This window comes from Harpegnathos saltator, unplaced genomic scaffold (assembly GCF_003227715.2).
Source record: "Harpegnathos saltator strain DR-91 unplaced genomic scaffold, Hsal_v8.6 scaffold204, whole genome shotgun sequence".
NCBI classification, from domain to species: domain Eukaryota; kingdom Metazoa; phylum Arthropoda; class Insecta; order Hymenoptera; family Formicidae; genus Harpegnathos; species Harpegnathos saltator.
In genome coordinates this window covers 1-16858 of record NW_020229989.1, presented here as the reverse complement: position 1 = coordinate 16858, position 16858 = coordinate 1, and the positions used below count along the sequence as shown (strand labels likewise).

Sequence of the window (16858 nt, the reverse complement as noted above, 5' to 3'; positions counted from 1 at the left end):
TATATTTTATAATTAATTTATTATAATTCTTATTATATATGCAAAATATATGTAGCACGTTAGATATATAGTATCAAAATATCAGGGGCCATACCTTTTATATTCTTGATTTGAATAAACTCGTCTAATGTGGTTTGAGTCTCGATTAAATATAATAGGGATTAGTAAAATGTAAGTCAAGTCTCAACTAAATTTTATGGGAGCTCGTAAATGATGTGGTTTGAGTCTTGGCTAAATTACTTGAAAATTGAGAAAATATGGTTTGAATCTCGGCTAAAAATTAAATTTTAGTCGAGACTCAAACCATTTTATATAAACCAGTTTAAATAAACGGTACAAGCACCGACGAAGTAATACAAAGACTGACAGCGCTGGATGTGTACAAATATCAATTATAAAGATATTATCTGGCAAAGATCATCGCAAGAAATATTAATATTAATAGATTATCGGTCGATTGTAAAATAAAACAGATACACATTATTGGATCAGTCCCATTAGATGGCAGCACGGTCTACATCTCTAATGTTCGTTCTCGTTAATTCTCTTTGTTCTGGATAACTGTGACGTTACGGCGTCGATGGACATCGGTTGCGCGTTGCTAAAACTATTGAACGAAACTAGAATGTGAAAGTTTACTGTGGAGCTTTAATTAGACAATATATATTTACTAATCAAGGTAAGTAAAAACTTTTCTGTAGCATTATTGATATATATCTACGTATATATACATATTGTAGATATATATATATATGTATATACACATATTATTACCTTGTAGTTTTTCTATATTATATTCTTTATAAGATATCTTTTATAGAATATGTAGGTGTTAAATTACACACAAGTCGTTTTGCAATGAAGCCAACAAACCTTGTCAGTTTGTTCGAGAGATTACTTTAAGCAAAAAAGTTATATAAATTATTATTATAGAACCAATGATTTACAGAACCTTTTTCATTTGGAATAATTTTTCAAATGTATTTTGGGGAAGGGATTTCACTAAATTTTATCACATAATATTCTATAATACATTATATGTGATTACAGACATATATACATTAAAGTCAAGCATTAACATATTGAAATAAGAGATCAAAATGGCACCGGTACCTTTAGAAGGTCATCAAACTCCTGTTACAAACAACATACCACAGGAAGGTAATCGCGGAGGGTCCATCTCCTTAGGAATGCTTATAGATTTTATTGTACAACGAACATATCATGAGCTTACTGTCCTTGCTGAATTGTAAGTATAAGATATGACTGTTAATAATGTCCAACTATGCAACTCTAACATCTTACAATACTATCTATTTTTTATATCATGCCTTGCTTAGATTACCTCGTAAAACTGATATGGAACGCAAGATTGAGATTTATAATTTTTCTGCTCGGACAAGACAATTATATGTCCGTTTATTGGCACTGGTAAAATGGGCAAATAGTGCATCTAAAGTAGATAAATCTGCAGTAAGAAAAATTTGTACACATCCTGTAGTTACATTTTAAAGCTAAATTTTGCAATCTAACAATTTATTTTCTTTCATTTCAGCATATTATGGCATTCTTGGATAAGCAGTCGTTGCTTTTTGTTGATACTGCAGACATGTTGGCAAGGATGGCTCGTGAAACTTTAGTTCATGCCAGATTACCAAATTTTCATATTCCTGCAGCTGTAGAAGTACTTACTACCGGGACATATGGCAGATTGCCAGCCTGCATTCGGGTAAGCATACTTTATAAAAAAACTGCTTTCTTTTATAAAATTATATATATAATTTGAGAAAATTATTGGTTCATATGATACATGAGCAGGAAAGGATAGTGCCACCAGATCCAATTACTCATGCAGAGAAGAGAAGCACATTGCAAAGATTGAATCAAGTTATTCAACATAGACTGGTCACTGGAAACTTATTGCCCCAGATGCGTAATTTGAAGGTAAGAACATAAATAATGACAACAAATATATTATTATACAAAGCTAATTAAATCTATCAAATTATATTATGCGATCGCTTAATACTTTACCCAGGTTTATTTGTTATATTATGTACAGATTGAAGCAGGGAGAGTAACGTTTCTCGTTGAGCAAGAATTTTCGGTGTCTCTTACAGTTATGGGTGATGGACCAACAGTCCCATGGAGACTGCTAGAATTGGAAATTCTGGTTTCGGATAGAGAGACTGGCGATGGAAAGGCATTAGTGCATCCGTTACAATCTCGATATGTGCATCAGGTACTATTGTTATGCAGTAACAAAGTTAACGAGATGTAAATTACATCGTTAGATGTTTAACAAATGAAATTTCCTTCTGTCGCAGGTTATTCAATCGCGATTAGCTGAAAGCACTAACCCATTATCAGAAGTATATTATATATTACATTACTTTTGCCAGTCATTGCAATTGGAAGTTTTGTATTCTCAAACGTTGAGGTTAATTCGAGATAGATTGGATGATCATATTCATGTAGATGATTACACAGCTGGCAAATGTCTCTCCATATCTTACTGGAGGTAATAACAATTGATGACATCAGTCATATTAAAAAAAAATTAACAAGGATTATATAATATAAAAGATATGATATTTTTCAAATCGTGATATTCATATTTGGCAATCTTTTAGGGAATTAACAAGCAAAGATCCACGATCGGAACTTGGATACAAATTAACCGTTCAAGTAGACCAACATGATCCCGCAAGACCTCTTGCGGTTGTGCATATTCCATCGTTAGGTAGTAAGGTAAAACAACGTACATTTCATCTCTTTCGAATGAAATAATGTTAGCATTGAACAATAAGAACGGTTAATCATGATGCAGGAAAGTGAAATAGCACACAGAGCCATCAGGTCGGACCAATTGTCGATGGAGTGCTTACTCGTTCATACAATTTACATTCGGACACGAAGTCGTTTATCTGAATTGAAACAAGAGCTGCAGACGATGCTGAAAGACGTTGAATGTAAGCTAATAATGATGAACCAGTTTTCCTTTATCTTTTATGTAAAATGAGATGAGTACGATAACGTTTAAATAATCGGGCTTTCAGGTACGTTAGCGGGATCTCCTGCAATTTTGTCAGTACCAATATTGCAACCATGCTTGCGTGCTGAGCTTCTATTGGTTACAGTCGACACTCACACCGGCATGCTTCAGTGTCATGTCCCTCAATACGACGCGCCTCTTGTACCGGAGTTAACAACGGCTCTGAATGGAGATCATTCGCGTCTGCCGACGCTTATATCGGAATTAAGGTACGAATATAAGCGCGATTACATTCATGGACTCACACTCATGCCCGAGATGGATTAATTGATAAATTCTTTCGCGACAGATTTTGGATAACGCAGAGACGCTGCGAGAAGACGTTGCAGCATTTACCAGCAACTGCTCATGAACGTTTGCCCATTTTGCATCATCCGGATCACCCCATGTCCAAAATTAGTAGACATCGAATGTTCGTACAATTACATAGGCATCCTACAGTCATACTGGTACGTATGTGTGTGTATGTAGATAGTTACAAGTAATCGTTTGCACAATTTAGTCAGTGCAACATGTGCCGTGAATATGCTTCATTCTAGATCGTCGCATTCAAAGAGAAAGAAAGTTCGCCGTGTGAGATAGAATGCACCTTTTATCTCGCGGTGGTGAAACCAAGTACCGTCGAAGATGATCCACATGATGACAATATAGAGACGGAGATACCAAAAATGTATTTAAAGGTCCAAAGCCTCATTGAATTTGATACTTTCGTCATCACTCATGGTCCATTTACAAGCGTCGACAGTGGTGAGTATATGCATACGTTTTCTATATATTTTATAACATGGATAAGTACACAAAGTGTATATATGCATATATATGAAATTGTACATGTACAAATGAAAGCTATATTAATATAGTTTCTTTATATAATTTATTTTTTTCCCTTTCTCTCATTGTAAACTTATTTAAAAAACTTATATATTTGATTCGACAACTGTGTTAACAGCCGATAACGTTATATCGATTTAATGTCGCGTCACACATTATTAAATTATTAATTAGATTATTTATACTGATATGCATATGTATATCCATAAAATTTAATTTATTCCTTATTATACCTATATGTACATATCATTATATCAGCATGAATGTACAAGAATGTAGACGAAAAAATCGAGTATATGCTATAACATATTTTGGTTGTGGTGGTGTCTTATACTTGCAATGTTTCTTTACTAACGAAATTTAATCCTCTCCACACCCGCTAGTAATAACATACATTTGTTTCTACTATATAAACAAGTGACAGGCTACTTTCACATTAGTCGTGCTGTTGTCTCAATGCCGATAGTAATATTATTGTTATTATCATATGTACATATATAATATAATCTGTCATACAGAACCGTTAACATTAACTTTTATATTAACGCTTACTAAAACCCGATTATTGGTTACAAGTATGTCATAGTATAGAGCGTGTATACAAATTAATATTAACATCTGGCAACATTCAGTGTGGCACTGGCATACTGTTTTGCTACTTTTAGGGGGATTAATGGGTGGATTTTTTAGGGAATAATGATCAAGATGGGGGGTGCATTACAGAAGTGGTGGAGATGACGAGCAACAACAAACGTAGAAGCACGGGGATCGGGGGCAGGACAGACGCGGCAGGATCATCGCAGAGCAGGAGACCAAAGCATCCGGCTTATTTCATTCCGGAGTTGGCGCATGTCGTTGCTCTGTGCGACGAGCGAATACCATTCGTAACTTTGGCTCAAGAGGTGAGGCCGATTTCCCGTCAATTTTGGACATGTACAATCATCAGGTCTTCTTTCATGAATCGGCTTTATTTAATATTGACCATGTGTAGTTGAGCAAGCGGGAAATAGCTCATCAAGGGCTGCAGATCGAAGCGAACGCTACAGCATTGGTGCTCAAACTTGTTCAATTACCCGCACCATCGCCGAGTATAGCTACCAGCAGCGCTTGGTATGCCCTCTTGAAAAGGCTTCTCAGTGTTTCAATCCGAATCCAGGGCAAGGGTATGGCGAAAACCTGGACAGCAGAGTTTGTATTTTACGGTAGTCCTCTCTCTAGCAGCCATCCTAAAGAACAAGGTATCAGTAACGGGTTTATGTAAAATATTGTATCTCGCGTATCTTATCCTCATCGCGATATACTAATCGTTGAGTGCGCGTTGATATGCGGACTTTACAGGTTTGCGAAGACCGATCTATTTTCAATATGAAATGGGCGCAGCCGATACTGTCGCGCGTACTGTCGACACTTTGCTAAACGATTGGGCACAAATAGTGCACTTGTACACGATTGTTCATGATTTAGCTGAATATTTTAAGATGGGTATGTACAAAATGTGAAATAAGAAACTACATAAACGTCATACATATTATAATTTATAATTTTATAATTCAACGGAGCTTCTGTTTCTCATTCCAGAGAAGTATAATTTACGCAACATGGTTAGTATTAAATCTTACAATTATAGCAAATTAGTTCTTGCGTACGGCCCGAACCAAGGTGCAACTGTGACCGTACAATGGAGTATAAACGACAAAGCCTTCAGACTTCTGTTCGGAAAGAGTGAGTTTTTACATAAATTACTATCAGTCTAGATTGTTTGTTCCGCTGAGGCGCGTGTAACGATGGGAAGCTCACTTGCAACATATAACACGTAGGTCCCACAAACACTATACCTAACGCGCATAGTATAATGAAGGAGCAACTGGAAGCCCATTTGAACAGGCACATGAATTTGGCACAACTCATTCATATACTTCATGAAACGCTTCAGCCGCTCACGTCGATTAGTAAATTGCCAACGATTCCTCAATTAGGCGTGTATAGCAACGTGAGTGCATGCACACTTTATACGTGCGCCTCTTTTGAGACTTCAAACTTACGCCACTTTCTCCTTAATGTGCTTTTTACAGAGACCACAAGTTCCAGTACAAACCTTCACTATAATGCCACAAAGTGTCACTCTAGTAAGAATAGCGTATCAAGGAATGTATTGCTTGGAATTGCGTTTACGCGGCGGAGGTCTGGTGAGCTTACGCGACGGAGCCTATAGTCGTTTCGACCGCAGTAACGTCGTCGACGAGTTTACACCTACGCAAGGCCTAAAGGTAATATTGCGTATACATATAACACACTCTATATAAAAATAGAATATAAAGTAATTATTATATATGTATTATATATGTATATGCAGTATGTAAGTAATTATTATATAAGTATATATATGTATAATTACTAAAGTATAATTATTTAAACGTATGAAGTATCATATAAGGCATTCAAAGCGAATAAATTCATTCGAGATAATCGTGTATCGGTGTCGGCATTCCAGGCGTTTTTGTCCAAGTATGTCGATGAAAGTGCAGTGTTCAGGAGGAGATCTCAATCGGAGGACGACAATCCACCATCGCCCATCACTATGGACAGCGACGGTGGGGGTGGAAACGTGGGCTTTTTGGGTCATCATAGAGGACCGCAGTCACCCGCGCAACAACGCGAAGGCTTGAGGTTTCACCCGCCGCTCACACCGCCCTCCGGCAGCAACCCTCACACACCGGCCAGTCCTCACACCGCAAATATATCCCAGGTGGAATGTCTGGCCAAGATCGAATGTAATAATACGCGGATCCTTCGTTTTATATACTAACTTTTTTTCTTGGATTTAGGCCAGTCAACACCAAACTTTCGGAAGTAGTCCCGCAACCTCGTTCAACTTAGCATCACCACCGTCGTTACCGCCGAATACACCAAACATGCTACCACACCCGTCTCCTGGGTCGGGTCTCGTCGCCAACAGTCCTCTGAATCCGATGCACGTTCCTAGTCCCGCTGGTCTCATGCCGACGTCATCACCAGGACCTTGCAGCAACGTCCAAGTGGGGCATTCGCCTGCTGGCTCTTTCATGCAAACAGGTACGGGTAATATGATGTTTTACTGCGATATCGTTAGATTCCTAATGCTTAACGCTAAGAACAAGATCACTGCAAATATTTGGGTAGTCAAGGGGAAAAAAAGAAGATGGCACGGACGTCACGGAAGCTTCAAATATTAGATTCTTACTTCCAATTGTCTTTCGCTCGTTGCTCAATAGTAACGCGCACTTATGATTACAATTAATTACTATTAAAGTAGTAGTATGATTACGATTGATTACTATCAAAATAACGAAATATCGATTGTATCAGGTCACATCGATGGTAGCCCGTTCCCATCTTCTCAGAGTATGGCTTCTCCAGCTGCTTCCAACTGGCCTGGGTCCCCGAGCGTGCCGAGGCCTTCTCCGGCGAGACCCGGACAGAGCCCGAGCCATGCGGCGCTGCACAGCCCGCAAGCCACCGATCACAAAATCGGTAGTCACATATCCAGAGTACTGCCAGCACGGTCTTGGGCAGGCGCTGTGCCGACTCTTATTACGCACGAGGCGCTGGATGTACTTTGCAGTCCATCATCTCATCCCTCCGGCTTGCCGGGCCCGGACATGTGCCCGCTCGAGAGATTTTTAGGCTGCATTTATATGCGAAGGCAACTGCAACGGTTCATCCAGACGGAGGAATGTGTAAGGAAACCTATATTACACAGTTAAATGGTATAATCCGTCGCACATATTTATACATTTTGTATATACAAACACACTCGCATAACAAGCATAACATCTTATTTTTTTATCTTTATTTTTTAATCTTTTTCTTATTGGTTGGACGTAACATATACTGTGCGACATTATTTCCTGACGCCTGCAAATTTCCGTCGGCCCACTACGCCACAATCGCCAATACGCGAGAAAACAAAGAAGTGTTGTGCGCCAGGTGCGGACAGCCGCACCGCTCACCAACTCTAATCGCCAAACTCGCGACCGCGACGCGGGAGTCCGACGGGACCCGTAGCTCGTGGGAAATTTTGAGTCGATAGACGGGATGGGTTCGGACAAGAATCGGGAAAACGAGAAGACAGAAAAGAAATAGAACGGCGCGACTTCTACGAAAATTCGCTTTATTCTGGTCGGAAGCCGGTACGCTCCGAATCTCCGCGGGACGGTACAGTTTTTCTCCGCCCGCTTACTCGCAAGTTCGCTACCGCTCGGCGCAACAAAACTAACTTTCGGACGATACACGCAAATGCACGGAACACCGAAAATAAGCAGACGGACGGTCTTACAATTACGGGAACCTCCCAGCGGCGTGGTCCTGGTCGGTCGTCTCTGCGCTCATCACTCGGTCCCTCGGGCGCTCTGGGATTTCGTCCTCTTGTCCGGTAGCGCACTGCACTCCGTGCCACCTCTGGCGTTTACTCGCGGTATATCCTTCTTTTTCGCCGGCACTATCCTTGCTCGTCGTTACTCGGTAACGGACGGTACACATTAATTTCGTTCTGTCCGAGAGGACGGAATACGAAAAAACCTTCTCAAGAGAGCGATATCGAATCTTAAAACCGAGAGCGACAAAGCAAATCTTATCGACTTAGAGCCAAGACGATTTTCTCCTCGAGAGCGAACCACGAAATCCGAAATCTTCAATGAATCTACTTTCGAGAGCGAACAGCGGAAATCTGCTTCGGTCTAGCGCGAAAAACGGAATTTCTCTTTCTCTCTCTCTCTCTTCCTTTGTCTTCGTTTTCGGAAGGGGTTCCTCTCTCTCTCTCTCTCTTTCTCTCCGTTCCTCTCTCATCTAACTCGTCGGAAATCCTTCCGTTGTTAATCGCTGTTATCGATCCACGTAACGTATGCTCTCTCTCTCTCTCTCTCTCTCTCTCTCTCTCTCTCTCTCTCTCTCTCTCTCTCTCTCTCTCTCTCTCTCTCTCTCTCTCTCTCTCTCTCTCTCTCTCTCTCTCTCTCTCTCTCTCTCTCTCTCTCTCTCTCTCTCTCTCTCGCTCTTTGTTCCGCGAGCATTGTCTTCGGGTCCGTCTAGCCGCTGTTTTTCGGGCCACGCGTCGTGTTCGTGCTGGACGGTATCCCGCCTCGCTCCTTTCGTCTCCTTCAGCGTGGCTTGATAACAAACACGACAACCGGTAATCTCGTTCGGAACGACATATATTTTTCTAATAAGAACGATAATCGAGAGCAATCACCTGATTGACACGTGCCTGGCGATGAGCGAAGTCCTTTAAATTCCTCCTGCTCCTGTCCTGCTGGTCGGTTCGAGAGGTTCAGGGGCACAAAATTGCGGGACGCGAGACCGTCTCACCTGCGCGCTCTTAAGATTAATTGTTCTCGCTCAAATTATTAGAATTTATCGAGGAGTCATCTCGAACTCCCTATCGAGCGCGCTATAATTTCTGTCCCCCGCGTCGTGCCCGAGGTCTCGCATACTGGTGACGGGTGCCCTTGCGGCTGCCACGTCATAACTCCCCCCTCCCCGGGGAAGACCTGCAAGGTCTTGGTACGATATCCACGCCGCGGACCTTCCACCTGCTTTAATTCCGGTCTCCCTCGTAAGTCTCGGCACGGGCAAATCGATGGAGGAATAGAGAACCATCGACAGGGTTCTTCATGCCTTCTTTGGTTCGCGCAAAAAGGAGGGGAAGGAAAGAGAAATGGCGTCACGACTCTAAATCCCTTTTCGCTTTATTAAAAAAAAAAACAAAAAACTTTTTCCCAATAACCAAAAAAAAACCCGACACCAAAGAAAAAATTCCAGATATATAATTTTTCTTCTTTCTTCTCGGGAGCGGTACGCGGGAACGGCATTTTCCGGCCGGGCGGCCCTCTAACTGCTCCTCCGCCACTCCTCCCGGCAACGCGGGCAGTCACGAAGGGTGGTGCCTCGCTCCCCGCACCGATAATAGAAGTCGCCCCCGCGACCCTGAGGGCATACGGAATACCGGTGTCCGGGGCTGCCGCGGTTCCAGCAGCCCCTTGCTTTGCCTCGTGACCGCGACCTCCGTGCCTCCGACGTTCCACGTCGCGATCCGGCGACCCCCGAGGTCTGCTCTGTCGTGGGTCTCGGGCTGGACTCTCGTCGGGCCGGCGAGCGGCTTCCCCTCGCCTCCCGGGCGGCCTGCTGTCGCGCGTGAACCAGCATGTTCTCCCACAGATCCCACCAGCGCTCTGTCTGGGTTTGCACGTAGTGCACGACCCGGACTGGTGGGTCCGTCTGTGTGGAGGCATCCACCATCGGCGGGATCTCTCGCACGACGGCCCCCCGAGTGGTGGTCGTCTCTCTCAGATGGGTCTCTCACACGTCGCGGGCTCCCGCCCAGAATCCCGGGTGGTCCCGCGCGATGGCCCGGAAGACATCGCGGTATCGGCGGCGGAAGCTCTTCCACCGACTGTGGGTTTCCGACATGTCGTCTTCTCTCTCTTCGCGATACGATACGGTAAATCTAGTGAACAAGCGGTTCCACGTAAAGTTTTAATTCTTTTACATGGAATTTTCCGATAAGCCTCCCGTCAAGACGCGCGAACTCACACACCACCGCCGACCGCACTCTAACGATTTTAAAAGGCCCGTCATACTTGGGCGCTAGCTTGGGGCGGCCGTGTGATGAGCCGCTGACCAGAGCACGTGTTGTCGCTTCCATACCAAATCCCCCTTCCGATACGTAACGGGACGCCTTCTCAAATTATATCGCGCGGACTGCCGTTGGTATGCCATCTCGAGGTTTTCCGCAACCCAAGAGCGTAGTTCCGATAACCGCCTCATCCGGGCCGACCACTCCGCCGGATCTTGTTGCTCGATCTCTATATTTCCCTCCCTCCGACTCCTCACGGCGCGCGACGGCTCTAACTCGCGCCCGGGATTGAGGAACGCGGGGGAAGTTCTTATCGAGGAATGGTACGTGGAATTATACGCGAAATGGAAATCGGTAAAATGCGCGTCCCATTCGCGGTGGTCATCTCCGAGGAAGGCCACGATCATCGTCTTTAACCTCTTAGGCACGGCTGAATTTTGCGCGGGACTGTTTCTCTGTACGGCAGAGTTCGACGCGAATTACGCGTGAACGATACAGCACTGCAATGTGTGACGGACAATACTGTTCTCTACGCGAGCACATTGGAATGAAGTTTTTGATGATTAAATTATAATTTTTCTTAAAGATATGATACATATACTTTAATTTTAATAATTTACTTTAATAATTAATAATACAATTGAGTATGATATATTTTAAAGCACGGTACGATACATAGACCCACGTCACAATTTTCACACTCATAGCGCGATCTTCGTCTTACATCGTTCTTTGAACATACAATTTCGTAATGCTTTTTTAGATTTTGTGGAAAATTATAAGGATACGGATCGGCATGTTAAAAAAAGCAAATGGTATATTTATTTAAACGAAAAGCAACAATTCATACCTGACACTGGCGTATCAAAAACAAAGACTGTATATTCTGTCTGTATATTGTTAACACTGTTATAAAACGTTGTGAAAGCAAAAAATGTGTGAAACAAGACATATGAAAACGATCAGTTAATTCAAACGGTGAGCGAGTGAGCCACTATAGTGGCGCGTCGTAATATAAGATGACATCCGTGAAAGCCACTATAGTGGCGCGTCGTTCAAAAAGATGACATCCGCGAAAACCACTATAGTGGCGTATCGTGCCTAAGAGGTTAATATTCTATTCACCCACTCGACCGGGTTGGCTTGCGGGTGATACGGCGGTACGGTAGTGTTGGATTCGATTTTCCTTCGCGAATTGCTCGATCTCTTTATTCACAAACTCGGTACCGTTGTCCGTCAACAGAACCTTCGGTTACAAGGTCGCCGACAGCTGCCCGTATGAGCTTTCCGTTCGCGCTCCGCAAGGACCGGCACTCCATCCATTTCGAAAATAAATCCTAGATCACTAAAAGATAGGAATAACCGGCCCGGCTGCGCGGCAACGGACCCATAATATCGGCAGTGACCACTGTTCAAGGCTTCTCGACGACCCTTCGCCCCATCAGGCTGTCAGGGGCCTGCTGGTCCACCTTGGTCCGTTGACAGACCTCGCATCTTCTCACATAGTTGACGATATCGCGGAACATATTCGGCCAGTAGTAAACGACCGCGAGACGATGATATGTCTTTTCGATCCCTAAATGGCCCGCTTGAGGATGATCGTGGGATTCCTCGAGCGCCTCGCCCCGTGATTCGCTCGGTAACACCAATTTCCAACGATCGAGATCCTCCACTAAATCCGAAACGATCTTAGTCGGCCGCAAAAAATACAATTGATGATCGATAATCCGCCACGTTGGAAACCGTGTCGGGTTCTTCGAGACCTCGCGATAACGTTTCCGGTACCATTCGTCAGAGGTTTCGTTTTCCTCTGACTTGCTATTCTGCTCGGGATCGTGTCCATCACTCATTACCGCGGCCGCCATGGGGGTCTCGGAATCCCCCTCGTACATACGCGACAAGGCATCAAGAACATGATGTAGAACTCCCTTTCTGTGCACGATCTCGTAGTCGTACTTTAATAACTCTAATGTCCAGCGTGCAAATCGACCCGTAGGGTTGCCCAAGTTGTGTAGCCACCTTAAGCTGCTGTGATCGGTAATCACGGTAAACCGGTATTCCTCTAAATATGGTCTGAATTTCTTTATTGCCCAAACGACCGCTAAGCATTCGAGCTCCGTGGTGCTATATTCTTTTCCGCGTCCGTGAGCACGTGGCTCGCGTACGCGATGACGCGTTCGACCTCGTCGATCGTCTGCGTCAACACAGCTCCCACGCCCACGGTACTCGCATCGGTCTGCACGACAAACGGTAATTCGACATTTGGGCACGAAAGAATCGGCGCGGTGGTCAAATCGGCTCTAATTTTATCAAAAACGGTACTCTGCTCGGAATTCCACTCCCATCGCTTGCCTTTGCGAAGCAATCGCATGAGTGGCTCGCTAATAGTCACGAATTGGGGTAAGAAACGACGATACCACGACGCCATTCTTAAAAAGCAGCGTAATTGTTTATAATATTGGTCGGCGCCGGGTATTCGAGAAGCGGCCGAACCTTCTCGTCGTCTACTTTCAAGCCGTCGCGCGATGCACCAAAAATCCGAGATACTTCACTTCCGAGCGGCAGAACTCGCATTTTTCTAAATTCACGGTAAGACCGGCCGAGTTGATTTTCGCGAGAACGCGCGATAACCATTCGAGATGTTCTTCAAATGTCGCGGTAACCACTACGATGTCATCCAAATATGCGAATATGCATGGGGCTCCATTTCCGGACCGATCAACATATCGAGAAGCCGTTGAAATGTAGCTGGTGCCTTCGATAATCCATACGGCTTCGCGTAAAATGGTAGTGGCATTTGCCCGGTACGGAAAAAGCGGTAATTTCTTGACTTTCTTTCGACAGCGGTATCTGGAAGTAAGCCTGGCTTAGATCTATTGTCGAGATGTATCTCGCGGACCGTAACTTGTCGAGAATTCCCGTGATATTCGGTAATGGGTACGCGTCCTTTTTCGATACGTTGTTTACCTTCTGAAAATTGATACAAAAGCGGTATCTGCCAGTTTTTTGACCATTACGACCGGATTTGACCACTCGCTACCCGATGGCTTTATAATTCCGGCCTTTAACATTCTATCTACTTCTCCCCGAATCGCCTCTTGCACTTTGGGCGACACTAAATAACATCGCTGCCGAATCGGTGAATGAGTCTAGAGCTGATGATTTGGACCGGGTAATGAATTACCCGGGTACCCGAGTATCTGCTCACTATCTGAAATATGATGAAAATACCCGAGTACCCGCTCGTATTACCCGTACTTTTATTGTTCGTGTTTGTTTAAATTATCTGCCTACTTCATGTCAAACTTCTGACGGTCTCAATGACATACGTTAATTTAATATCGTAATCAGATATAACCTGCATTTAATAACTGCGTTTGCTATTAATTATGTCGCGTCTAAAAAGTTGGGTATGGAAATATGCTGTTCCGTCAGAAGATAGAATGCAGGCAAAATGTAAAGTGTGTGGCCTCACTCTAAATTACGTAATTTCGCAACGACTTCGTTTTATGGATGTGATTATCCATTCTCTGAGTCCGATTGCATCATTTCTTCTGACAATCTTTTATTACATAGACACTCGAGTAATACGGATAATATGGATATTCAAATAATATAGATGATGCGAGTAATATGGATAATACGAGTAAAATGGATAATACGGGTAATACCCGGATACCCGGGTATTTCCCGTGAATTTCGAATAGTGAGAGGGTACCCGGATATCATCAGCTCTAAATGAGTCCCGACGTCAATATTATGCTCCGTGAGCGACGTGACGCCGGGATCCTCGGCAGCAGTCGATAGAGTCTGCTCTACGAACTCTTTTAATTTCTTTTCCTGTTCCCGCGATAATTCCGAGACCCCGCAACAAAAGCTCTGTTGTCCGCGCTCGTTACAGAAAGGGTGGCGGCTCAGCGCGTCGTCCGCGAAACTCCATTCGTCCTTGGCGAAATCGGTAATGAATTTAAATCTCGCGAGAAAATCCATCCCGAGGATGGCCGGCACAGCGAAATTCGGTAAGAAGCCGATAACGAGCGTTGCTTTGCGTCCCTGCAATTCTATCTCCACGCCCGCTGACCCGCCTAGCGTAGTCAGCGTCCCGTCCGCCAGACGGATCCGGGAAGAATCGGCACATGAAATCGGTATTCCCAGCTCGTGGATTACGTCGATGCCCTCAGCACCAAAACGAGTTCTATCCGAACCGGTATCGACCAATCCGAGCAACGGGTACTCCCCAACCATTATTTCTAAAAATCGCAGGGACGCTCGCCCGCTTCCCTGAAGCGCTCCGTATGAGCTCGCCACCTTCTGTTCAATTCCGCGAGTGTCGGAATCGGGAGGAGACGCAGGGACCCTGTCTATCGTCTCCCTCCCCTGTTTCCCGAGCACGTGGGACACGTCCGCACCGTCTGCTGCGCGCGACCGCAACGGTAGCAGTGGACACGCGGGGGCTCGCGACACTCGCGCGCAAAATGACCGGCCGCGTCGCAATTCCAGCACTTGGCGGAATTGCCACACGTAGCCGGTCCCGAGGCAGGTTCCTTGGCAGTTTCCCGCCGAGTCCTCCTCCTTGCCTCCGCCCCCGCGCCCCCGGCTCGAGTGGTCGGCTTGCGATCTTCCCTTGCCGGAGCCGGCGGGGTCGCCCCCGCGAGTCGACGCGTTGCTTCCGCGGCGCGCGGACGCTCCCCCTCAATACACGTTTCTCGTCCCGATGCTCGGGAATTCGGTACTTGCTTGGTCGTCATGGTTGACGACGGCCGAGACGAGCGCGGCGGCGGCCAGTAGGCGAGATCCGGACACACGGATCTTTCGGGAGGCGGCGGTGCGCGATATTGACTCGCGGCCGAGTAACTCCGTTCGACGCGAGTGGCGAGCCTTTCCAACGCGTCGAAATTTTCGAAGTCGTCGCGATACACGGCGATCTGCAACCTCGGGAGCATGTTTCGGTGCGCGTAATTTAGTTGCTCGACCTCACTCCACGGAGGATCGAGCCGACCGAACAGCCCGAGAATACACGTAAGGTAATCTGCGACGGACTCATGCTCCCCCTGCGTGCGTTTCATAATCTCGTCGCGCAGCGCGAACTGGAAGTCGGGATCGCCGAACCGCGCGCGCATGGCTCCTTCAAAATCGCGCCACGAAACCCAACGAGACCTCTTTATGCGGTACCATTGTAACGCGATACCGGTCAGAAAGAACGGTAAACACTTGAAGAGGTCCTCGTCCGCGATCGGTACTACTTCACGTCCCTTCTCTATTCTTATGAGAAACGTTTCTACGTCGCTACCTCGCATCCCGGAAAAGCTAATGTTCCAGCGACGCATGATATTATAGGCGTCGCTGGCGGTCATTCCGCGATCGGTGGTGCGCGTCTCGGACACCCGGGTCTGTGGCCGCGTAATCGCTTGTGGCACGTATAGGGATGGTATGTCCCCTGACGGTAGCGAGAACGACGGAGGCGGTGCACCCCGAAACGGCGACGGCACCCGCATGGTCGGTAACATTAATGTATCGGGAGCCGGCCTCTCCTGATCGAGAATCGTTCGTTCCGCGAACTCCGGCGACGTCGTCGCCCGGGAGCGGCGGACGCATCGCATCCTCCGCTGATGACGGAGGCGGAGGGTCCCGGCGTCCTGCCCGGAGCAATCGCGCGCGGAGCATCGACGCATTGCCCGTCGTATTAAGACTGCGAAAACAACGAAAAACGAGAAGCTGAACGAGAAGTATATTCCCAAAAAAAAACCGGTAGCGACTCGTTATTCGCCGACCTTCTATCTTCCCTTTGTTATTCGAACTCAACGTTTTCTCTTTCCCGATGGGATAGCGGATATGGGCTATCCCGTAATCGGCCCTTGATAGACCCCGCACTGGGCGCCAAAAATTTGCAACGTTATTTCCTGACGCCTGAAAATTTCCGTCGGCTCACTACGCCACGGTTGCCAATGCGCGAGAAAACAAAGAAGTGTTGGGCGCCAGGTGCGGACAGCCGCACCGCTCACCACCTCTAATCGCCAAACTTGTGACCGCGACGCGGGAGTCCGACGGACACGTAGCTCGTGGGAAATTTTGATCGGACAGGCCAGTCGAAGAATGGACATGGCATTGTCTCGGACCTGAAAATCGGATTTAATAGAGAACGACCAGAAAAAAAATTGAGAAAGAGCGCGCACTCTACGAAAATTCACTCTTTATTCTCGGTCCGGAAAAGCCGAAGTGACGCTCCGAATCATCCGCGGGAGCTACAGTTTTTCTGCCGCGCGCGCTTACTTCGCAAGTCGCTACCGCTCGGCCGCAACAAAACATAACCTTTCGGACGATACACCAATGCAGCGGAAACGACCTGAAATATAAGCACCCGCGGA

General features: G+C 45.7%; 1 protein-coding gene across 2 annotated transcripts; it reads left to right on the top strand.

Moving 5' to 3' along the window:
* The first annotated feature begins 567 nt into the window (after positions 1–567).
* MED14 (mediator complex subunit 14) lies at positions 568–7708 on the top strand. Of its 2 annotated transcripts, XM_025298103.1 has the most exons (21): positions 568–679; positions 1051–1249; positions 1341–1473; positions 1556–1729; positions 1819–1944; positions 2063–2242; positions 2328–2521; positions 2634–2751; positions 2831–2972; positions 3060–3264; positions 3345–3504; positions 3595–3802; positions 4610–4788; positions 4878–5124; positions 5225–5368; positions 5465–5608; positions 5704–5876; positions 5959–6153; positions 6378–6632; positions 6712–6958; positions 7232–7707. In XM_025298103.1, the coding sequence occupies exons 2-21, from the start codon at positions 1101–1103 to the stop codon at positions 7627–7629; spliced, it is 3771 nt and encodes a 1256-aa protein (XP_025153888.1). In that variant the 5' UTR covers positions 568–679; positions 1051–1100; the 3' UTR covers positions 7630–7707. The 2 variants fall into 2 exon arrangements, with proteins under 2 accessions (XP_025153888.1, XP_025153887.1); XM_025298102.1 differs by lacking the exon at positions 568–679 and having other exon boundaries at positions 1101–1249; positions 4577–4788; positions 7232–7708.
* The last annotated feature ends 9150 nt before the right edge of the window (positions 7709–16858 follow it).